The following is a 24,142-nucleotide window of genomic DNA, read 5'->3' as shown; positions in this document are numbered from 1 at the left end:
TTGGACCTGACAGCATACCCTCAGGTTAGGAGGTCACATATTTAAAACAGAGCTGAGGAGGATTTTAGTCTTTCAGATGGTAATAAATCTACAGAATTATTTGCGTAGGGTGTTCTAGAGTATGGGTCATTAAGTATGCTCAAGGCTGAGAAAAATAGATCATTAATCAGTCAGGGAATCAAGGGTTCAGGGGAAAAAGCAAGAACCTGGAATTGGAGATTATCAGATTAGGCAGGATCTCACAGAATGGTGGAGCAGATAATGGAACGGCTTACTTCTGCTTCTACCTGTTCTGGTCTTATGATGAAAGGAAAGTAGCCAGGGCAAAGAAAGGACTGCTGGAAATGACCTGAGATCCCCATCCAAGACCAAAATAAAGATACTGAAGTTGAAAGTGAAAATTCTGGTCTTAAGAGTACATTGTCATAAACAGGGACACTTTCATTCAGATTGCTGGATCTGCACAGTAAGCTCATGGGACTTAAGAGTTTGGGAGTGAGTTTGAAGAAGGGCTTATGCCTGAAACGTTGATTCTCCTGCTCCTTGGATGCTGCCTGACCTGCTGCGCTTTTCCAGCAACATAGTTTTCAGCTCTGATCTCCAGCATCTGCAGACCTCACTTTCTCCTAGTGAGTTTGAATAGACAATTCAAAAGGAAAATGCCACAGATCAAATTGTAGCTTTAACTATAAATTTGAAACTAAAGGTAAATACTGTTTAGAGAGTTGAATTAAGTAGATGAGAGATATAGACTATTTTTGTCAAAAGGAACAGTAACTCCTTTCTCTTCAAAAGAGAAAGCTCAATCCAAAGATTTTAAACAAAAAAAATCCCGAATGTTTGCATTAACTGCCCATATTTCTTGAAGACCCACAGGAACATGCAAAGTAGTAGGTGTTTTGAAAACTCTGCAGGCAACAATGAAATAATAGGCAGATAAGCATGTTACAAGTGGATCATTTCAAACAGGAGATGAACTGTTAGCATTCATACTTCTACAAGGTAGATCACTGAAAGAAAGATTCACCAATTCATATAATTTAATTGAAAGTGATATGGTGACTTGAAGTGACTTATCTGGTCATAGGAAGGCAAATTGGTGATGGTATATAGACTTGCCAAAGCTATATTGTCACAGGGAGGGAAATAAGAAAGAGGAAGTGCGTCAGGTGGTAAGAGTAGTAGAGGCCAAAAGAGAAAGCAAGAGTGAGGTAGACAATTATGGAATCATTGAATCCTTACAGTATTGAAGCAGGCCATTCAGGCACATCAGGTCCACTCCAACTCTCTCAACAGCACCCACCCAGACCCACACCCCTACCCCATCCTGTAACCCTGCATTTCAGTAGCTAATCCACCTAATTTACATCCGTGGACACTCTGGGCAATTTAGCATAGCCAAACAACTTTATCTGCACATCTTTGGACTTGTGAGGAAACCAGAGAACCCGGAGGAAATCCACAGAGACACGGGGAGAATGCGCAGACTCCACACAGACAGACAGTCGCCTGAGGTTGGAATCGAACTCGGGTCCCTGACACTATGAGGCAGCAGTGTTAACCACTGAGCCATCATGCCACCCCGAACTTCTCTGTCATTTCACTGTTTTCCACAATGATCTCACACCAGATTCATTTCCTAAAGGGCCAATGCTCACTCTGACCTCTCTTTTTCTTTAAAATTAAAAAAAAATTTGTCAACACACAGCTCCAACAATCCGTTCAGTACCATTTCCTTGGTGTTTGTGATTTTATTGAATTCCCTCTCTTCCATTTCCTGATTATCAATTATTTTTGGGATGTTATTTGTATCCACTATACTAAAGTCTGTTGCAAAATTATTTCCTTAACAAACTCATGTCTTTCATCTCATATATTGATTCATAACATTTAATCAAATTAAATATACAACTTCCGCATGCCAGTTTTTCCAACCTTAATTGGGGTAATAACTATTTTTTTTTGCATTTCTTTGTTCTTCTTTGCTCTTCAAAATAAAACAAAGAGTCAACAAATGAATGAATGAATAAAATTCAAACCTGTTCCAAGTGCAGGGAAAGCAACTGAGGAAAATTGCTCATCTTCACACTTCCGAAGAATTGTACCAATAAAAGCTCGTATTTGATTTGGGTCTGTTTGTCCAACCACGTGAATTATCTTTTTACATGCTAAGTTTCCTGCATTTGTTGTTATTATTCCATTATTTGGCTGCATGCCTTGAAGTAAATAGAGAATTACCTCAACATGTTTTTTGAAATTTCATTGTAATATGGAAACAATGGAGAAAGTAACAGTTCTGAAATTAATATTGCATGTTTACTATATATAAAATTTTAACAGTTTTTTATGGTACATTTATTATTTTCTGTTGCACTGTTCATATTTAGTCCAGGACACAGCCAGGGAATAGGCCAATTAGCTGGGAAAGTAGCAGAGATTAGGGGATTACAAAATCAAAACGAAAAACAAAGGGTTGGATGAAATGTTAATTGTAAAATGTAAAACATGTAAAATGAAGATGTAGCAGGATGTGAGGCCCTGAGTTAAACCAAGGACAGAGTGGGCCTAGTTTCTTGTTCTCGTGCAAGCAGAAATGCTTGGAACCTGAAGTGGGTGACAACGGCAGATTTAATTCATCAAGAAAATATACAACTACAATGAGCGTTCATCAGGTTCAGGAAGGGAGCAGCCTTAATTTGAATTCTGGGGCACACAGTTTGCAATGCATTCTTGCATTTATGCACTGCCACCTGGTGTACTTAGGTTAGATGACAGTGATCATGTGACAGTTGACTCAAATATTGTACCAGTTATGTTTAAAAAAAGAGTCATGGTCCAAATGGAAATGTTATTACTTTTAAATAGTTTGGAACATCAAAGAAAGTGTAAGAATAGATTTGGTGACTTATGGAACTTAAAAATAATTACAAACTTTAACTTTGGTACTCTGCTCTCGGATTAGTGACAAATGGATGGACTGGGAGGCAAAAATACTCTTAAAATGGATTCAGAAAGCATTGGCATGAACCTAAATTTCTTCCCAATGCTATCAAGTATTTTGAGAAGCAGGTACAGTAGCATTACAGCCACCCACTAACTGGAGAAGGGATCAAACAGTTCATTAAGCGGACCAATTAGCAGTCACAATGCTCTTTTCTCCGTTGCAGCCATTTTACTGTGATATGTATGAGAAGCTGTGAGTAGAGAAACCACCAGGTATATCAAAGCAGCCTCACAGAGAATTCTCAAGAGATTGAAGTGGGGTTCTTCCTTAATGACCCTGTCTTAGTCTAGGTAAGGGTCTTCCCCAGCAGTAATAGCACAAGATAGCAGTTTCACCATTCCAATCGCTTGAGCCTACCAGCCTGGTACAGGCACTCTAGAAGAAAATCTTCTTCTGGAATTCTGCTTACAGATCCAATAATGACCTTCTCTATGAAAAGTGCAAATAAGCTATTGAGCAGTTGACCTTTGATTTGACCAGAAATGCTGAGAAGTGGGTCATTGTCCTTAATTGAATGGCAGCCCTGGTGTGATTATTTAATTTGCTGTTGCTTGTAAAAATCCACCTTGGTAATATTCAAGGAAAATAGAGGAAACTTAAGGTATTTAGGGAACATGTGAACAGGGGTCCAGAGAAAATGTGGAAGGGGTCCAAAGGCCTAGGCACATGAGGAAAAATCTTGGAAATGGGTATCACTGGTATGTTTTAGGAATGACCACCAAGCAGATTATGAAGTAGAAGGGGTAATGTTATTGAGATCAACAGCTTAGAATCATTCTGAGAACAGCTTAGTGATATTGTTGAATAAGGTCTAGAAGCTTTGCAAGGTGTACAGTTGAAAGGAATTTGATTCAAACTACTCTCAGCATCTTTTAAGAAATCTGGCATTACACATATATCCAAAATTTCTTTGCATGCCACCTTGCTCAACAGTTCTCCTGATTCTGTCTTACTGCAGTGCTTGATGATTTTGTTTAAAATCTATGTTTTAGTACAGAAATTTATTAACCAGGAATAATTGCAGGTGTAAATTGCATTATTTAGCGTAAGTTATAAGGCAACAAAATATATCTCTACAGTAAGTATACCAAAGATTTTGCATTCATCTTCAACAGTTTGACCCGCAGCATCTAGTATTGCCTTGGAAACACCTGAAATTTAAGTGAAAGTGAAGGAATTAATTTATAGCAGCATAAAATAATCTCTTATGTTATAAATGATCACTAAGTCAACCATGGAATAATCATATCCTCTCAAATTTGTGGCATCTGTGAATAAGGCAAGAAATAGCAAAACTCTTCAATCAGAGTGGCGTCTTAAGTGAGAAACACAGAACTCAACCACAAAGGATAAAACGAGAATATAGGTAAAGTCACCAGTGTCCCCGAGGACCATAGGGCTGGTTTCTAATTAGGGAGAGACTACTGGTGGAGGTTTAACCTGATTTCCATCTGCAGAAAATGCAATGTGGATTCAAAATATTGATGGATTCATAGTGACAAAATAGACAAAAATATTAGCATTTAAAAATATTATTGCCAATAATTTTTTTTCTGAATTTGTGCAACCTCACACTTATATTCTTGGGATAGATAGGTTATTCAGTACTAATCATCATTTATTAGGCCATTAAAATCTCATTTACTTCTGAATGCATGAGCTTTTTGTTACCTTTTTTTCATATTTAATGAATGGATTAGTACCCTTACCTCATGCCAACACACCAAATTCATTGTCAAGTTGGTCAAGGAGAACTGGAAGAGTCCATATTCTGGAGAAGCAATTTTCTCCAGCAGCAAGATCTGAATTTGTGCAATGTGGCCATTAGACTCCTATGACAACAATGAGTGCTAAATTCCCTAGCATTATTATTATAATAAAATCCAAGTCATTCTCAGCTGTGTTGAATTTTCATGCACAAAATCTGGACAGGAGTTAAAGATGAATAATTATATTTTGCATCTTTAAAAAACTTTTGAACACTGTACATTATACCTGCTCTCAGAGTGAAATTACTGTTTGTTGAGTTGACAATGACATCAGTTTTCTCACACGTTATGTCTCCTGTTACAACTTCCATTGAAATCGGTCCGACTTGAACTTCAACATGATTTGATGCACGTGAGAAAACTGTTCCAAACACATTCCCTATGAAGTGTGACAATCAATAAAAGCACCAATGTTAATGACACATTATTCCTTCTATTTAATGAGAGAGGAATCTGCTAAAAGAAACTGCATGCATGAGTTTGTATTAATATAAGGACCAATTACATGTAAAATATGTAACAATAAACACAGACTCAGAGATAGAAGATATGAGGAGTCAATGACTAATCTAATAATCATAAATGTCAATGTTCAGACATGTTATCACAGCATTATTAAAATGCAGGAGCTACCAATTGGCCCATCAAGTCCATTCTAGCCCTTTGAACACTTTAATTTATGAGGAAACTCTTGCCTTTTTCTGTAACCCTGAAAAATGTTTCTATTTACAATACCCTATTGAATGGAACAATTCAAGGCAGTGCATTCCAGACCCTCACAACGGACTATGTGAAAAAGTTATTTCTCTCCTCACATTTGCTTCTTTTGCAAAACAATTAGTTCTTGATTCTTTTACAGTCTTCACTCTGTCATTTATGTCTAGACACCTCATGATTTTGTGTCAATTTTCTCCTCAGCATTCTCTTTTCCAAGGAAAATACTCCCAACTTTTACAACCCTTCTTCATAACTGAAGTTTTCCAATCTTCCGTACACTCACTGATGCAATCACATCCTTCCTAAAGAGTGGAGTCCAGAACTCTGTACAATATTCTTGTTGAGGTCTAATGACATTATCATGACCTTTTTCCTCCTATACTCGTTGCCCCAACTACTGAAGCCCGGAATGCCGAATGCATCATTAGTAGGTCTCACTGCCATCTTTATTAACTTAAAATAGATATACACCCATGTCTCTCTGCTCTGGCACAACCTTTAGAATAGTACCCTTTGTTTCATATCGTATCTCCAACTTCTTTGCACCATAGTGTATTAACTCACAAATTTCCATATTGAATTTCCTTTATCACTAACCTATCAGTTTCTTTCTGAAATGCTACACTGTCCTCCTCACAGTTTACAATTCTGACAAGTTCTGCATCATCTGCAAACTTTGAAACTGTCCCCTTCAAAGCAAAATCAGGAAAAGCTAGGATGCCAATACTGACCCCTGAGGAAATCCACTAAGAACTTCTTTCAGATCAAAGAATATCCATTGATCAGTGCTCTCTGTTTTCAATCCCTTTGTCAATTTTGTATCCATGTTGCTACTGTCCCTTTTATTCCATAACCTATAAGTTACCTCACAACTCTGTTGCATGGCACTGCACCAAATACCCTTTGGAAAATCAAGCACATACATCAACAGCCTTAGCCTCCTCCAAGAAAAACTTTTTAGAATTTCCAGCAAATCATTTAAATATGCTTTTCATTCTGAACTAATGAATATTAATTCTATCCCTAACTATCATTTCTAAAGTTTTTTTTCCCAACCAAAGTCATTTTCTTAAAACCTGTTTGATAATTCCTAGACCTATTTTTACAAGCCTTGTTAAACAATAATGCAATTGTTTGGAAGCGTCAAGTCATAGAGTCAAAGAGATGTAGAGCATGGAAACACACCCTTTGATCCAACTTGTCCACACCAACCAGATATCCTAAATTAATCTAGTTCCATTTACAGCATATTCCTAAGCTCTTCCTATTCATATACCCATCTGGATGCCTTTTAAATGTTGTAATTGTATCTCCCTGCACTACTTCGTCTGGCAGTTCATTCCACATTCACACTACTCTCTGCGTGGAAAAGTTGCCCTTTAGGTCCCTTTTACATCTTCCCTCTCTTACCTTAAACCTATGCCCTCTAGTTCTGTGCTCCCCCTACCTTGAATATTTAGCACACCTCCAAATCAAGGAAAGATGGCAAGATTATTGCCAGCATCTATGCAGCTCCCACTGTCACTTCCTTCAACATCGTAAATGTTCAACATCAATGTCCCTGGATGCATCTCATCTAGTCCCAGTTTCCCTTCAACTTTAAATACTGACAGCTTAATCAATGGTTCCTCACCAACAATTTTAATCTCTTCTACTGATTAACTCCCTTATCACAATTGACTGGGCAGCATCTGCCTCGAAGATAAAGACAGGCTCAAAGTATTCACGTGACAACCCCGGCCATGCCCACTACCTCCATGTAGGTTCTGATTTTACTACTGACGTGTTTATAGAAGACTTTGGAATTTCCCTTTGTGTCAGCTTCAAGTCTTTTGTTAATACCTCTTCATTTCTCTTATTTGCTTTATCACCTCCTTTCTGAGCCTTCTGTATTCAGCTTAGCTCCGAAATGTTTTAATACCTGACACCTGTCACAAGTACATTCTTTTCTTCTTTAACTTAATTTTGATCCCTTTCATCATCCAGGGAGATTTGATTTGTTTATCTTACCAATCACTTTTGAAGTGATATACCTTGACTGTGCTCAAACCATCTCTTCTTCAGATAGCCCATTATTCAGCTATTCTCAGTTTATCCAGCCCAGCTTCATTCTTGTTCCATTGAAGTCAGCTATCCACCAGTTTTTACTTTTTGACTCTGCACTGCCCACTATCATGCTAAACATTATTATACACTGACCCCATCTCCTAAAGGTCCCTTCACTTGATCTACTTTGCCCACCTCATTCCCAAGAATCATGTCTAGCAGTCCATTATTATTTTTGTTGGATTGGACACGTATTACCGTCAGAAATTCTCCTGAATAAAAAGTCCAGGAAAGCCTGTCCCTCACAACTATTATGCCACCAATATCTTAGCTGATGTACAGATTATTTAAATCCTCCATTACAACAACACTATGATGTTTACACCTCTTCATAATTCCTTAGCAGATTTGTTCCTCCACATGCTTCTCACCAGTTGATAGTCTATAGATTTCACCAATCAACTTAATAATACCTTTTCTATTTCTTAGCTTAAGCCAACTTGATTTTATCCTCGAATCCTCTGAAACATCCTAGCTCCCCAGTACTACTCCCTTTAACCAAAAGTAACACCATTGCTTCTTTTATCTTGAGTTAGTTTAAATCCTCCCTGATAGCACTAGGTAAACATCCTGCAAGAAAGTCAGTTCCAGCCTTATTTAGATGCAGCTTGCCTAGTTTGTACAGGTGCTATTTCCCTATAGTGAACTAGGAAACTAAAACTCTCCTTCCTGCATCATTTTTCTAGCCATCTAGAAAATTCGTCTGGTTTATCTTCATTTTTCTATGTACACTTGCATGTGGAACTGGTATAATCCAGAAATTACTACTTTAGATGTCCTGCTTGCCAATTTTCTACTTAGCTCTCTAAATTCCAATTGCATTCTCCTCCTATCTTCTTTCTGGAACTAATGTGGTCTATGAATCTTTGGTTGTTCTCCTCCCCAAGAGGAATATCCTGCAGCTGCTTTATGATATCCTTGACTCTAGCACCAGTGAAGTAGCATACCATCCTGAAGTCACATGGTTGGCCACAGAAACTCCAATCTGTTCGCCTGAATAAATGACTCTCTATTCATACTGCTTTCCCTTTCTTTTTCCTCCACTCCTGTACAGCTGGGTGAACTGTGCTGCCAGAAGCTTTGCACCCCTTCAAGGATACATCATCTCACCATTCTCCTGACAGAAAATCTAGCTCGTGAGTCTGCAGACTCCTGCACTGTCTGCCTGCCTTCTCTTGGACACCTGGCAAGCACCTATTTTAGACTTGCCTGCTTGCTTTTGACTTGAGGTATGACCACCCTTTTGAACATGCTATTAACATATTTTTCTGCCTCGTGGATGTACTTCAGTGAGTTTAGTTGCTACTCAAGGTATGGAACCTAGAGCTCACTTTTGTGCAATCAGTTGCTGTTCAGCTCATGAGAAATGTCCACTACTCCCTATAAGCCACTGGAGAGGCATACTATATATCTGAACTGCTCTGTCTTGCCTTAACCTCATACTTGCAAATTATTTTACCTACATTAAATTTAGGTACTTCGACTTCGTTTAATGCACTTTAATGTTACTCAAGCAAACTATAGAGGAGTACAATGCAGGACCTCTTTGATCTTACAAGTCAGGTTTCACTCTCTCTCTCTCAAGCCTCTAAATTTATACTTTCCCCACACAAGTTTAAAAATTTAGCTTCCAAAATTACTGGAGCTAAAATACAGCCCTTGGCAGCAGCTGCTTGAAAATCAATCGATTCTCAAATTTCCTATGAAGTCACTCTTAGAATATTCACTCTCCCTCCTCATGTTGTTTTATCTAGTTCGCCATCTCTCCTTGTTCAGTTTTCCTGGTCCCCACTCCTTCTCCTCATGGTGGTTTGTAAAGTCTGCTTTCATTTTGCTCATTTCAAAGTGACAATATTGAATTAAATGAATGAAGTAATATGATTTCCCCTTTTGATGATTATGTGAAAAACATATCATAAAATCCCTACAGTGTGAAAACAGGCCATTCGGCCCAACAAATCCATGCTGACCCTCCAAAGAGTAACCAACCCAGACCCATTCCCCTACATTTTCCCTGACTAATGCACTTAACCTACACATCTTTGAACACTATGGCAACTTAGATTCGATTAGATCCCCTACAGATCCCCAACAAGTCCACACCAGCCCTCCGAAGACTAACCCACCCAGACCCATTCCCCTACCCTGCTTTTACCGCTGACTAATGCACCCAACCCGATGGGCAATTTAGCATGACAAATTCACCTAATGGCACATCTTTGGACTGTGGGAGGAAACTGGAGCACCTGGAGGAAATCCACAGAGACATGGGAAGAATGTGCAAACTCCACACAGTCAGCCAGCTGAGGTTAGAATCTAATCTGCATTCCTGTCAGTGTGAGGCAGCAATGCTAACCACTGAGCCACTGTATCTGACACATAAATCACTTTGTAGCTTTCCAGTTCTTGAAGAGATCCAACGATATCATTATAATATAAACTGGACACACTGTGACTTGAGGGAATTTTTGGCCAATTGTGTAAGCCTCAGCTGTGAAAAATGGGCTGGGCTGTGAAATATTTGGGATGCTATAAATTAGACATATTCAAGTCCTGGAAAGGTTTGTCAGACTTTACTTTTCATACTGAAAGTTAGAACCTAATGAGATGATTGGGTAAATATGTAAATAAGGTAAAGATGTTTTCTGAAATTTGTGTGCCCTTCATTGAATTGTTTAGTAAGGTTACAGTATAGTATTGAGATTATGTGAGGGTGTGCACACCCTGCAGTATTCTTTGTTGGTGAATTGCAACTCTGTAAACATTTCTGGTGATAAATGCTTAAGAAAAACTATGAAAAAGTTCGAAGTGGGTATAATGTTTTGTGTGATATTATTAGTAAATAGAAATTATTGAAAATAATCAAATTGAGAAGTGACATGACAGACTCCCAAGCACTTGCCAAATCGTAAAGAAAACAAATCAGAAGCAGTTTTCTTTTATTTAACTTATTTTACTCATCAACCCATTCAGAGATGTTATTACACACCTTTAGAGCAGATGGATCTTGAACCTGGGTCTCAGGAGTAGGGATACTACCACTGCACCACTGGAGAATCCAAATCACTAAGTTTTTTTAAAATTTAACTCATTTTTCTAATCAACCTGTTCAGAAATGTTATTACACACTACTTGAGCAGGTGGGACTTGAACTCAGGCCTCTTGGTTCAGGGGTAGCGACACTACCATTGCACCTCAAGAATCCTAATCAGCAAGAGTTTAACCTAAATTGCAAATTCAATGCACCTGATGAAACACAAATCTTAAGGCTTTGCAGATGAACTGCGAAAACCTTGACTATAGCAAACTACTTAAAAAAGCATTTTGTATGTGCTTGCACATCATTTGCCAAAATTGCAGTCAAATGCCCATAGATTTCCAGGGCTCACAGACATTCCTATAAAAATATAATTTAATACTTTTTGATGGTTGAATATAAATTTGGTGTTATGATATAAGTATTCAACTTTAGAATTTGTGAAATTGGAATGTGGAGATGAGTATTGGACTGGGGAAAAGGAGAACAACATACATAAAAACAGATATAAGAAAACACTACATGTGTTGAAAATCTGTAAATTTACAGTCAGCTTTCATTCAATATTTCATTATATATTATACAATTTCCAGGACCTAAGTTATGACTTGACATTAACTTATTTAATTACAGTTAAAAAAGAATCAGTAAAAATGAAATGTGTTTGACAGTGCAACTACATAAAAGGAAGCACAAAAATATTCTGCCGATTCTTGTATGTTTTTAAAAAAAGGCGAAATATTTATTTAATCCATCTTTAGAAACTATAAGAAGGAAAATGCAATATACTATTTTTTTATTATTAAACTTTACCTGGATCTAACAATCGCTGAATGATAGAAGAGAATTAGTTGTGGTAAGGAATGTTTCTTTCAAACTTAGTGTGCTTGCCAGAATAAATCAATTCAATTAGTATGTGAGTTGAATAATCACCAACCTGAGGGTTTCTGCGTCATTTTCTGCTGGGGGTTAAAAGTTCTTTTGAATTCGAGGGACATTGCCTAAGTTTAAAAATATTGTTAGTATTGCAAACAATACAGATACCTTTCACAAGTACTCTAAGAAAATGAACTGCTTTGCATTTGCAGCATGATTTTTACATGAACAAAATCAAAAATGTTGAATAAAATGAAATTTAATAATGAGTAATGAAACAAACATTTTCAATGAAATATAAGAAAAAGTTGAATTACAACATGAAAGTAATCACCAAAGTAAAATATTGTGTGTGCTGGAAATAAGGAACAAAAAAATGGAAACCCACCCAATTCATTCGGGAGAAATTACAAAAAGGAAATCAAAGTACATTGGGGATGGGTGCAGGGAGATATGTGGTGTAGATCCACTGCTTTCTTGTCTTCTGATTTAGTCCAGGATTGGAATGCTCAACAATTGCTTTCTCACCTGGAGATAACTTTATTTGTTTTAGCCACAGTAATGCTTTCCAAGAACATGCCCATTCCAAATGTTAACCTGTTTGGCCCCTAGTTTCCTGGTTTATCCCTCTCCCCTCTTCTTGAATTTTGGCACAACATTAGGTGAACCTCCAGGCCCCTGGCACTACGCCTACATCCAATGGCAATTGAATGACTTTCATCAATGCCTTTGCCTTGGTCTTTGTTAACAGACTTGAAATTCTTCACTCTTCCCTGTAGCCTCTTTCTCTCTTATCCTCCTTTGTAGTTTAGCTGTTATCCGCTCTGAAGCCTTCTCTCTCCAAATCTGTTTGAGATCTCCTTCTCTTCCATTATTCCTCTTTGTGGTCCTCACAAAGCTTCCTCACACCCTCTCAGTCCCCTACTGTTTCCTTATATATCCCACTAGATTCCTTGTAGTCTCCCTGTCTCTCACTAATCCCTTTTGATGACTCACTATTTCTCACAATCCTAGTGCAGTCTTGTTGTTCCTCCTAGTCCCTGTGAACTCTGTCTCCCCCAAGCCCATTTTCATTTTCTCCAAGCCTCCATGCATTCTTCGCTACAGCACTCTTGCAGCCTCATTCATCTCCGCAAATCTCAGACCTCAAAAAAGCTGGTCCCAACTGTGGCTACTCCTCCCAGCCACAGCAAAATGGAGGTGGGCTCATGGACAGATCCAGCCTTTGGCCTCTTGGACTTCCCCACAAACCTCCCACTGCTCATAGCCTTCCAGATCCTGGACCTAAGTCATCAGACTCCTGCCAGTGTCATCACGGAGTTGAGGAGAAATTACTTCTCCCAAGGGTTGTGAATCTGTGGAATTCGCTATCCCAAAGTTCAGTGGATGCTGGGACAGTGAGTAAATTTAAGGAGGAATTAGACAGATTTTTAACTGTTAATGGGTTGAAGAGATATGGAGAGAAGCCATGAAAATAGAGATGAGGAGCATATCAGCCATGATTGAATGGTGGAGCAGGCTCCTTGGGGCAAATAGCCTAATTCTGCTCCTATCTTTTGAACTTATCTCCTCTCCATTCTCTCTGAAACTCCTCAACAGCACTGCTTATTTACTCACTTCGAAAAAAGAACAGTATAGCACAGCAATAGGTCCTTCAAGCCATTAAAACTATACCAACACATGATGCCTTTCTAGACTAAAAATATTTTTCCTCTACATCGTCCGTACTCCTCTATTCCCTGTCTAATCATACATTTGTCAAGATACATCTTAAATGTTGCTATTGTTTAGTGTCCAAAGAGTGTCCAAACCTCTGCTCAAAGCTCAGATGCTCCAAACCAGGCATCATCCTGGTAAACCATTTCTGTACCCTTTCCACTCCTTCTGGTAATGTGGCAACCAGAACTATACACAATATTCTAAATATGGCTTAACTAAAGTTCTATACAGCTGCAATACAACGTGATCATTTTTATGCTCTATGCCCCGAATTATTAAGGCAAGCATGTTAGATGCATTCTTGACCACCTTATCCATTCATGTTGCCACTTTTAGGGATCTGTGGATCTGTACACCTAGATCTCTTTGTATGTTGATGCTCCTAATCGTTCTGCCATTTACTGTATACTTCCCTCCTGCATTTGATCTCCCAAAACACATCACCTTACATCTGCCCCGTTCAATTCCACCTGCCATTTCGCTGTCCAACTCTCTAGCCTATTTATTTTTAATTATTTCCTGAAATGTGGAAGTCACTTGCTGGGCAGTGTTTATTGCCTGTCCCTAGTTGCCCTTGAGAAGTTGGTGTGAGCTGCCTTCTGGAACCGCTGCTGTCCACCTGCTCTGGGTTGACCCACATTAGGGAGGGAATTCTAGGATTTTTATCTTGCAACAGTGAAGGAATAGCAGTATATTTCCAAGTCAGAATGGTGAGTGGCTTACAGGTGAAATTGAAGGTGGTGGCATTCCCATATGCCTGCTGTCCTTTTAGATGGAAGTGGTCGTGGGTTTGGACGATGCTGTCTGAGGAATTTCTGCAGTGCATCTTATAAACAGTACATACTGCTGTTACTGAGTGTCGATGGTGGAGGGAGTGGTTGCTTATGGATATAGTGCCAATCAAGCAGGCTGCTTTGCCTTGGATGATGTCAAGCTTCGTGAGTGTTGGAATTGCACTCATTCAGGCAAGTGAGGAGTATTTCATCACACTCTTGACTTGTGCCTTGTAGATGGTGGACATGCTTCGAGAAATCAGGAGGTGAGTTACTCGCCACAGTATTCCTGCTCTTGTAGCCACTGCGTTTATGTGGCAAGACCAGTTAAGTTTCTGATCAATGGTAATCCCCAGGATGTTGATAGTAGGGAATTCAGTGATGATAACACTTTGAATGTCAAGGGGCAGTGGTTAGACTGCCTCTTATTGGTTATGTCTGGCATTTGTGTGGAGCGAATATCAGTTGCCAGTTGTCAGCCCAAGCCTGGATATTGTCCAGATCTTGTTGCATTTGGACACAGACCACTTCAGAGTCTGAGGAGTCGTGAATGGTGCTGAATATTGGCGATCATTCTGACTTCTGACCTTTATGATAGAGGGAAGGTCTCTGATGAAGAAGCTGAAGATGGCTGGGCCTGGGGCACTACCCAGAGGAATTCCTGCAGAGATGTCCTGGAGATGAAATGATTGACCTCCGACAATCATGACCATTTTCCTATGTGTCAGCTATCACTCTAAACACAGAAGAGTTTGCCCCATTGATTCTCATTTTGCTAAGGCTCCTTGATGCCCCATTTGGTCGAAAGCAGTCTTAATGTCAAGGACTGTCATGCTCACCTCATGACTGGAATTCAGCTCTTTTGGCAATGTTTGAACGAAGGCTGAAATGAGGTTAGGAACTAAATGGCCCTGGCAGAACCCAAACTGGGTATCACTGATCAGGTTATTGCTCAGCAGGTGCTGCTTTATAGCACTCTTGATGACACCTTCCATCACTTTACTGATGGTTGACAGTAAACTGATGGGATAGTAATTAGCCAGGTTGGATTTGTCTTGCTTTTTATGTACAGGACATACTGGGGCAATTTTCCACTCTGTCATGTAGTGTTAGTGTTGTAACTGTATTGGAACAGGTTGGCTAGGGAAACAGGAAGTTCTGGGGTACAAATCTTCAGTAATGTTGCTTGAATATTGTCAGGGCCTGTAGCCTTTGCAGTATCTAGTGCCTTCAAATATTTCTTGATATCACGTGGATCTGTATCCTCGCAACCCTATTGGCAGCAAGCCTGGAAGACAACTTGCCCAAGATTGGAGAACCAATTCTTCACTATTTCCTTCCACTGAACTTATGGAAGCAATATTTCTTCAGTTGGTTAGCCCCGAGAGTCAATTTTTCAAGGGAAATTTGGGAATTTTTGCAGGATTCACCAGTTGCTCCCATGTAACTTGAGTTGAAAAGTGTGGTGCTGGAAAAGCACAGCAGGTCAGACAGCATCCAAGGAGCAGGACAGTCAATGTTTTGAGCATTAGCCCTTTATCAGGAATTGGTCACAGTTGTTGGAGGTCAGTCATCTCAGCTCTGGGACATTTCTGACGAAGGGCTTATGCCTGAAATGTCGATTCTCCTGCTCCTCGGATAGTGCCTGACCTGCTGTGCTTTTCCAGCATCACACTTTTCAAGTCTGACCTCCAGCATCCGCAGTTCTCACTTTCTCCCTTGTATTTTAAACACAGTTTCTGCCCTTCTGTGGTTAGAGAAACTGTGAGTGAGGTGATATGCAGAAATCAGCTAAGTGCTTTGGAGAGGAAATGCTGAGCAGGATAGTGAGGCAGCTGCTGAAAATGTGTTCCAGCATCTGTAGACCTCACTTTTTACTCCAGGATAGTGAGGCAGTCAAAGGTTCAGGAGCGTTGGTCAGTAGGAAGAGCTTGGGGCTTCGGGTGAGTTGGCAAGCAGGAAGCACAGGGTCAGGAGAAGCTGTGAGTGGCAGTGAAAGAGATGGTTGGAAGAACAGGCAAGCAGAGGGGAGCAAGGTAAGGGAGAGGCAGCTAATGGAAATGAGTAAGAGAGGCTGGAAGACTCAGGGAGAAAAAGTAATGTGGGGATTAGGAGAGGCAGCAAGTGGGAGAGAGAGAGAGAGAGGATTGGGGACAGCCAGTGAGTGAAAAGGTTCAGCGAGATGACAAGTGGTCTGGAATGTGAAGATTGGGAGAGGCTGTGATTGAGAGGGAATGAGAGGATTGAGAGACCCAGTGAGCAAAACAGAGTATATTCAAGAACAGATTCAGCAACCCCACTTACAACAATGCTGTTAGCACATGTACAGTAACTGCACTAAAACAAAAATATAAGCACAGCTATTCAACTATCTAATCAAACTGGTTAAGCTAAAATGTTTCAGTAAAAGGTACAAGATTATTTCTTCATATTTCATGTCAATATATTTTGTCATCCTAATCAATGTATAAACCAGTCACCCATTTTTACAAAATTTGGCTTCACTAGATTTGAAACAAGAGATTTGAAAATGAAGTCCACTATAATAAATCCATACCTGTAGAGTAGAATCATCATCAGGATGTATCACAAAGTAAACGTTTTGAAGATGTTTTATATTTCCCTTACTACTGAACTTGACAACAAGTTCAATCATCAAGCTTGCAACAAGTTCCTTTGGAAAACACAATTTTCCTGTTCCAATTGCTGGGAATGCGATAGAAGACAGCTGTAATGCTTCTATATTCTTCAGACAGTCTTTGATTATATTTTTTAACAACTGCAAAGTAATTTCACATGAAGTGTTTTATTCAATAGTGTAATACTTAATAAACATGTGTTATTGTATTGAAATTGTCATTAAAATATATATTACCTTGAAAGCATCTCCTTTCCCTTGATCCCAAAGAGGAGCAATAACATGAAAGACTTCAGTACAGTTAAGATTACATCCTTTTGTTTCGATAATTTTTCCTACAGCATGCTTTTTACTGGTCTTTTCATGTAACAGTAACTGTTGGAGGTTCGGACCAGCTTTCTTTAACAGTGCTTGGGAAACTGCACCGCTGCTAAGATCAAAATCCATTCCAATGACATTTACAATGACATCAGTCTGGAAATAGAAAGCAAATTATTAGAATAATGGTAAAAGAAGATATTTGGAATGAGCATAACAGATAAAGCAAACGAGCTTAGAACTTTAACTCGTACATAGGATTATAATGTTGTAGCTGTGACAGAAACTTGGTTGAGAGATGGCCAAGGTTGGCAAATCAATGTTCCTGGGTTTAGATGTTCCAGAAATGATACAGAGGAATGTAAGAGGGATGTGCGTATTGCATTACTGATTAAGGAGAATGTCACAGCTGCATTGAGAGAGGACTCATCCAGCGAGGATTTAGGAAATAACAACGGTGCAATCTTCATGATGGGACTATACCACAGTGCCAGTTGGAATTAGCAGAACAGGTATGTAATCAGATGTCAAAACAACATGTTTGTAATAGTGAGTGATTTTAATTTCCCTAATAGTCACCGGGACTCCCTTAGTACCAAGAGCTTAGATGGGGCATAATTTGTTAGTTGTATCTAGGATTCTTAAAACCAATATGTAGGTAGCCCAACTAGGGCCATATTTGACCTTGGTTAGAAGAATAAGCCTGGCCAGGTAATCACGGTTTCAGTGGGGGAGTATTTTTGGAATAGAGTTCATGATGTCGTAGGTTTTAAGGTCGTTATGTAAAAGGATAAGACCGGTCCTCAGCTGAAAGCTCTAAATTGGAGGAAGGCTGATTACATCAGTATTAGGCAGGAACTGAAACGATTGGAATGATGCAGCTGTTTGAAGACAAGTCCATGACATATGGGAATCTTTTAAAAGCCAGTCGACCAGAGTTGAGGACAAACATATCCATGTAAGGACGTAAGGTAAGGATGGCAAGAGTCGGAAGCCTTGTATGATGAGAAAAGTTGTAAGTTTAGTTAATAAGAAAACGGAAGTATATGTAAGGTTTAGGAAACAAGACCTTTGCCAACTTGTCATGAATTCTGTGCAATTTCATCTTCTGAACCAGCCTACCATGCGGAGCCTTGACAAATGCTTTAGTAAATCCACATAGACAATATTCACTGCGTTACCCCAGTGTCAAAAAACAGAAAATAATTTACAAAAAGGAATTAGGAGGACAAGTAGGATTAAGCAAAGTCCCAAAGCATTTTATATGTATATTAGGAGCAAGAAGGTAACTCGGGAAAGGGTAGGTTCACTTAAGAACGAAGGAGTGAAGTTAGGTATGAAAACAAAGGAAGTGAGTGAGGTCCTAAATGAGTTCCTCAAATTGGTATTCACTTGGAAGAAAGACACGGATGATGGTAAGTTTACAGAGGGATTTGTTGATATTGAAGGCATGTTGATATTAAGGAGATGGTGATGTTGGGTGTCTTGAAAAAAATGAAGCTATATAAGACCCCAGTGCCTGATGGGACCATAACGTAATCCAGGCACCCTTTGAAAAACATGCCTTGCATATTTCTTTTAAGCTTCCCCCTCACACCTTGAACCTGTGTCCCATAGTAATTGACCTCTCTACCTTGGGGAAAAAACCTCATATTTGCCACTCTATCCATGACATTCACAATCTTATAAACTTCTATTAGGCCACCCTTCAACCTCCTGCATTCCAGTGAAAACAAACCCAGTTTATCCAAACTTTATTCATACTAAAATCCCCCAAATCACTCAACATCCTGGTAAACCCTCTCCAAAATATCCACATCCTTCTGGTAGTGTGGTGACCAGAACTCTATGCAGAGAAGATCTTGGATGCAAGTCCATAGCTGCCTGAAAAGTGGTAACACAAGAGGATAAGGTGGCAAAGGAGGCATACTACATGCTTGCCTTCATCGGTCAGGGCATGAAAATAAAAATTTGCAAGTCATGTTGTACCTGTATAAAATTTTTCTTCGGCCACATTTGGGATATTAGTGTGTACTTCTGGTCACCACATAATAGAAACAATATGGAGGTTCTGGAGAGGATGCAGGACGCTGCCTGCACTGCAGTGTATTAGCTACAAGCTGAGATTGGATAAACTTGAAAATTTTTCGCTAGAGGTTAGAGGCTGAGGGGCAACTTGATAGAATTATCAGAGGTGTGGATTGGGTGGGTAGTCAAATGGAACTGTCAAATATTAGGGGGCAAAGGTAGGTGAGGGGGGACAGTTATTAGGAGATGTGTGAGAGAAGTTTTTTTTACAGAGGGTAGCAGATGTTTGGAATGTGCTGCTGGGACAGGTGGTAGGAGCAGATATGATAGGAAGATTTAAGAGGCATTTAGACAGGCATATGAACAGCCAGAGAATAGTTGGATATGGACAAGTATGTAGGATTAGTTTAGAACACCATCATGGCGGTCTGAAGGGCCTCTTTCTGTGCTGTTCTGTTCCATGTTTCATAACAATCTCAACAAAATGAATTATAATGAAGACTTACAGCTACATCTTGGATTCCGCCTTTGAGAATAAAAACATTTAGACCTTCCTTTGTCTGGGCTTCATGCACACAATTCATGCTCCTGCTGCTTATCTTGCTGCCACTGTAAGGCATTTTTGGAGGTGTGGCAGTAGGTCCAATAAGTGCAAATTCACCCAAGATTTTCTGAACTGCAGCTGAAATGGCTTGAACTGTTTGTTCATCAAGATTTACTAAATGGATTTCTTTTATTGAACTGCCACCCCGTGAATCAACACAGTGCTCTCTTATTGATCTGACAATGACTTCTGCACACAAATTCAATGGAAATCCAAATATTCCTGAACTAATAGCAGGAATGGCTATAGTCTTCAAACTGTGGCTTTCTGTAAGATGCAGACATTGAATTATGGCCTTCCTTAAGTGTTTCTTAGCTTTGTCTGCATCAGTTGCCATCCATCTTGGACCAACAGCATGAATTACTCTGGAACATGGTAGTTTACCAGCACCAGTAATAACTGCATCTCCAGGTGTAAGGGATCCTCGACTGTTAATAATCCGGTTGGAGTCAGTTTGCAATATTGGGCCAGCTGCTTTTAATAGAGCTGCTGCAAGGCCTCCAATGTGCTGCAGTTCTTCATTTGCTGCATTGACAACCACATCAACTTCACTCTTGCAGAGGTCTCCTTTATAAACAATTACTAAAGGCCCACCAGGTAACTGCACTTTATAGTGAGCTTTGCCCAATTTAGCATTGTCTCCAAAGTCTCCAGGCTCAACCATCTTTAGAATGCAACCAAATTTATGCATCATTGTAGAAACATACATATCCTCTTTTTCTTTGAAAATCTTCTTTGTTCCCGGTTTAGTAATTTCAAAGACAGAACTAATTACCTTGGCAGCTTCACATAAAAGATCATTCTCTATTTTAAGGACATACACTTGGGGACCAGACAGTAAAACACTTGAACCATTTTTCACAATATTAACTTCAATTTTCAGGTCCTCTGCTGTTGTGGGGAGAAAATCAAGTTTCTTAATATCCATCAAAAACTGCAGGATTCCAGCTGATTTCAAGGAAACTTCTTTTTGAATGATTGTGTTTTTCTTGACAAAATCTGAAAGCATTTCAAAAACATCCATGACAGGCCTAGAATAGCCAAAGATAATGACCTGCACATGGTCATCTAGTGGCATCTCCTTGATTTCGACCTGTATCATGGGAGAATTTAGCTTCATGCACAATTTTCCTTTCAGTTGTGCCCACTCACGCATTTTAATGACTCCTGAATCTTCTACCTCAATATATTTGAAATTCAAATGTTTTCTGATCTGTTCCTCTGCTGCACGTAAAAAACAATCCTTACTTCCTATCAGTAGCATGTTGTTATCTTTAATGTCATACACAGCATTGATTCCATTTGATATGAACAAGCAGCAGGACATTTCAATGGAATCTAATTTTTGTAGAAAATCAATAAGGTGAGGGTTCATATCAACTTGTTTTGCTTTTACTTGAACACGTTCTTCTAAAATTTCACTTTTGGCAGCATAAACATCTTTAGGCAAACCATATAATGAAATATGACCTGCAGATGCATTCCATTCCATTTTAATGTTTGGGAATGTTGTGGAAATACGCTTTTCAAGACCAGTGCTCAATAATAAATTATATTCAGCAGGACCACAGTTCACTTTCTCAGTCAAACTCTGTTTCTTTCTTTCCAATTCATCAGTGGCTTCACGCACAACTGATTGAAATAATTGTTGAAAAGTATCTACACTGTCAGATTCTCCAGCGAGTATTACTTGTCCATTTGAAATAGTTGGTATTACAACAATATCTTGGTTCAAATACTGGTCAAGATCTCTCTGAATTGTTTCCCAGATATGTCGCCTCACTTTATTTTCAATGGCTTTGTATTTTGACAGGATATCAGTTAAATTATCTGAAGCTACTTGATTCCACTTCTTAACAAGTTTTTCTAATGAATTTTCTTGTCCTGAAAACGTTGGAGATATCTTGATAGAATCTGACAAGTCTGTGTCAATGTTACAATGATACACTGACATTTTGTCTTTGATTTCTGCAATTCGCCTTCTGTCTTTCTTAAGAAACTGTAAGATGTAGGGATCAATCTTGATGGTGAAGGGATCAGGCATTTTCACAACTGGTCTTTTGTTGCCATATAAAGCTGAACCCAAACTCTTGAAGTAGGGATAGACATAGACTTGAGTTTCCTCAATAATGTGTGTTTTAGCCAAGATGGTATCCAGAACTATAAATGAGATAAACAAAGTTATGTTCACAAAATATCTTCTTGGAACAATGAGCAGAAATGGACACAAAAAGCTTGACAACATCCAGGACAAAGCAACCTGCTAGGTGAGCACCACAACCATCAAATTCACTCCCTCCCTTATCAACACTCCATAGTGGCAGTAAGATGCAGACTTTCACTAAGGTTCATTAGACAACACTTTCAAGACACATGACCACTTCCATGTCGAAGGACAAGGGCAGCAAGTACATGGAAATACCACAACCTGCAAGATCCCCTCCAAGCCACTCACAATTCTGACTTGGAAATATGCTGTCCCTTCAGAGTCACTGGTCGAAATCCTGGAACTTCCTTCACACTGGCATTGTGGGTGTACCTACATCAAATGGACTGTGGCTGTTCAAGGAGACAGTTCACACCATCTTCACAAAGGAAACTAGAGAGGGCAATGAGTGCAGGACCAGACAGCTGCACTCACATCCCATGAATAATGAAAAATAGTTCATATCCTCTTCTGTCACTCGAAAATGGGTGTTTGGAAGGGGGTGTTGTTTCCAATGGTACCACTGGTATAAAATGTTGCCAGTCACTGTATCAGTCATCAATTGATAGTAGGACATCTGCACTGCATGGTCCTGTGGACAGTTTGGGACCCTTATCTAAGGAAACTTACACTGGCTTTGGGGACAGACCAGAGAAGGTACACCAGGATGATCCTGGGTATGGAGAGACAGTTTTATGAGGAGATTGATCATGTACTCAATGAAGTTTACAATAATGAAAAGCGACCTTATTAAAACATTCAAGACTCATAGAGAACTTTGCAGGGTAGATGTGGAAAGGTTGTTTCCCCATCTGGGAGAGTCTAGAGTCAGAGGGCATTATTCAAGAATAAAGGGTCACCCACTTAAAACTGAAATGAGGAGGACCTTAGTCTGTTAGTGGGTAATGAATCTGCAGAATTCTTTACCTCAGAGAGCTGCAGGGGCTGGGTCATTAAGTACATTCAAAGTTAAGAGAGGTAACATTTTAATCAGTTAGAGGTTATGGGGAATGGCAGAAAAGTGGGGCTGAGGATTATCAGATTAATCATGATCATACTGAATGCCAGTGTAGACTTGATGAGCTTAATGGCCAACTGTGAACCACAAACCCTCATGTCAACCAAGGCTTTTGGTCATTCAGGGTGCCTGGAAATGACCAAAGAGGGGTTAACATCACCTGTGGCCATTAAATCAGCTTCTTTACTTTAAATGGTCAAATTTTCCAATATGCAAATATTACCATTAGAACTTTCAAAAGAAACAATTGCTACATTGTCCTCAGGTGCCATTTCAATGGCAGTCACATCTCCGCTTCCATTTTTCGGATTTTCAAAGTACAGTTTTAAGAATTGGTCACTGACATTGGAAGGTAGATTCTCCACTCTCACACTTGTCGTTATCTCCAGCTGCTGTGCCATAATCTGTTGGCTGTTACTCAATACTTTTCTGGAGCACTTTTCAATGAAGTCATTTGTGTCTAAAAGTAAATTAAAATTAAAAAAAAGACATGATACATTTTCTGGAAATATATCTGAGGATTCTTAATAAATAGAAGGTACAAATTGAAAGGATAGCTTAATACTCATAACACCTTTGATTATTAGGCAAGCAATTTAGGAAAAGAGGATGATGGGTATTTTTATAAGCAAATGCCAACTTTTGTGAATTCCATGCACATCAAACAGAAGTCATGGTAGCAGAAAGTATAGTATTTTCTGTTACACTAGTTATACGTGATTGCATCCATTTTCCCCTAATTCTATCTTTTGAGATATTTCTTCACATCTCTAGCTCTCTGTCAACTTGGCACTAAAATTTGCTTATACTGCTTACAAACATGCTCAACTTAACACATTTAATTCTTTAATCAGAATATCCATGCTGTAATGTAATCATTCCATTGTAATTGTAGCCCAATATTGACATTGTCACACAGAATCAAAGACTGAAGATCAAAGGAATATTTGGGAATCTAGCCACTGTCCTAACTCAACTGTCACTGAATTGAAGCCAGATTTTTCTCAACAAATCGCAACATTGTCAAACTACCATACTGTGAGGATTGCAGCAATTCAAAGTGTATGGGGGTGAGGTGAAGTCCATGATTGTGAGGTCAGAGTCATGATTGATAGAGATTGTTTGTAGGTGAGTGACAGGGTGGATGGTATATTGAGCAGCGTGTAAGACTAGTCGTTCCATTCAGAGGATGTGATATTTGAAGCTGTACTACTAATCTTGTGAAGTTACTGAACTGTGTTTAATATTACCTTCAGATCATTGAGGCAAGGCTGCTAATATTGACCATATATTATTGACCATATATGTTACCTAGCTCCACTGCCTTCA

The 24,142-nt window shown here is 39.2% G+C and overlaps 1 protein-coding gene across 1 annotated transcript in view; it reads right to left on the bottom strand.

The window, feature by feature from the left end:
* Positions 1 to 24,142, bottom strand: part of LOC132817064 (protein mono-ADP-ribosyltransferase PARP14-like) — a 59,043-nt gene that overhangs the window by 17,226 nt on the left and 17,675 nt on the right. Inside the window, exons 5-12 of the mRNA XM_060827156.1 lie at positions 23,037 to 23,273; positions 19,492 to 21,749; positions 16,877 to 17,113; positions 16,559 to 16,780; positions 11,571 to 11,634; positions 5,000 to 5,152; positions 4,093 to 4,155; positions 2,040 to 2,216 (exon numbers count right to left, since the gene is read on the bottom strand). Coding sequence (XP_060683139.1) covers positions 2,040 to 2,216; positions 4,093 to 4,155; positions 5,000 to 5,152; positions 11,571 to 11,634; positions 16,559 to 16,780; positions 16,877 to 17,113; positions 19,492 to 21,749; positions 23,037 to 23,273 — 3,411 coding nt within the window. The remainder of the gene's footprint in view (positions 1 to 2,039; positions 2,217 to 4,092; positions 4,156 to 4,999; positions 5,153 to 11,570; positions 11,635 to 16,558; positions 16,781 to 16,876; positions 17,114 to 19,491; positions 21,750 to 23,036; positions 23,274 to 24,142) is intronic.

Source organism: Hemiscyllium ocellatum, chromosome 7 (genome assembly GCF_020745735.1).
Source record: "Hemiscyllium ocellatum isolate sHemOce1 chromosome 7, sHemOce1.pat.X.cur, whole genome shotgun sequence".
Classification (NCBI taxonomy): Eukaryota; Metazoa; Chordata; class Chondrichthyes; order Orectolobiformes; family Hemiscylliidae; genus Hemiscyllium; species Hemiscyllium ocellatum.
This window is presented reverse-complemented; position numbering and strand designations above follow the sequence as displayed.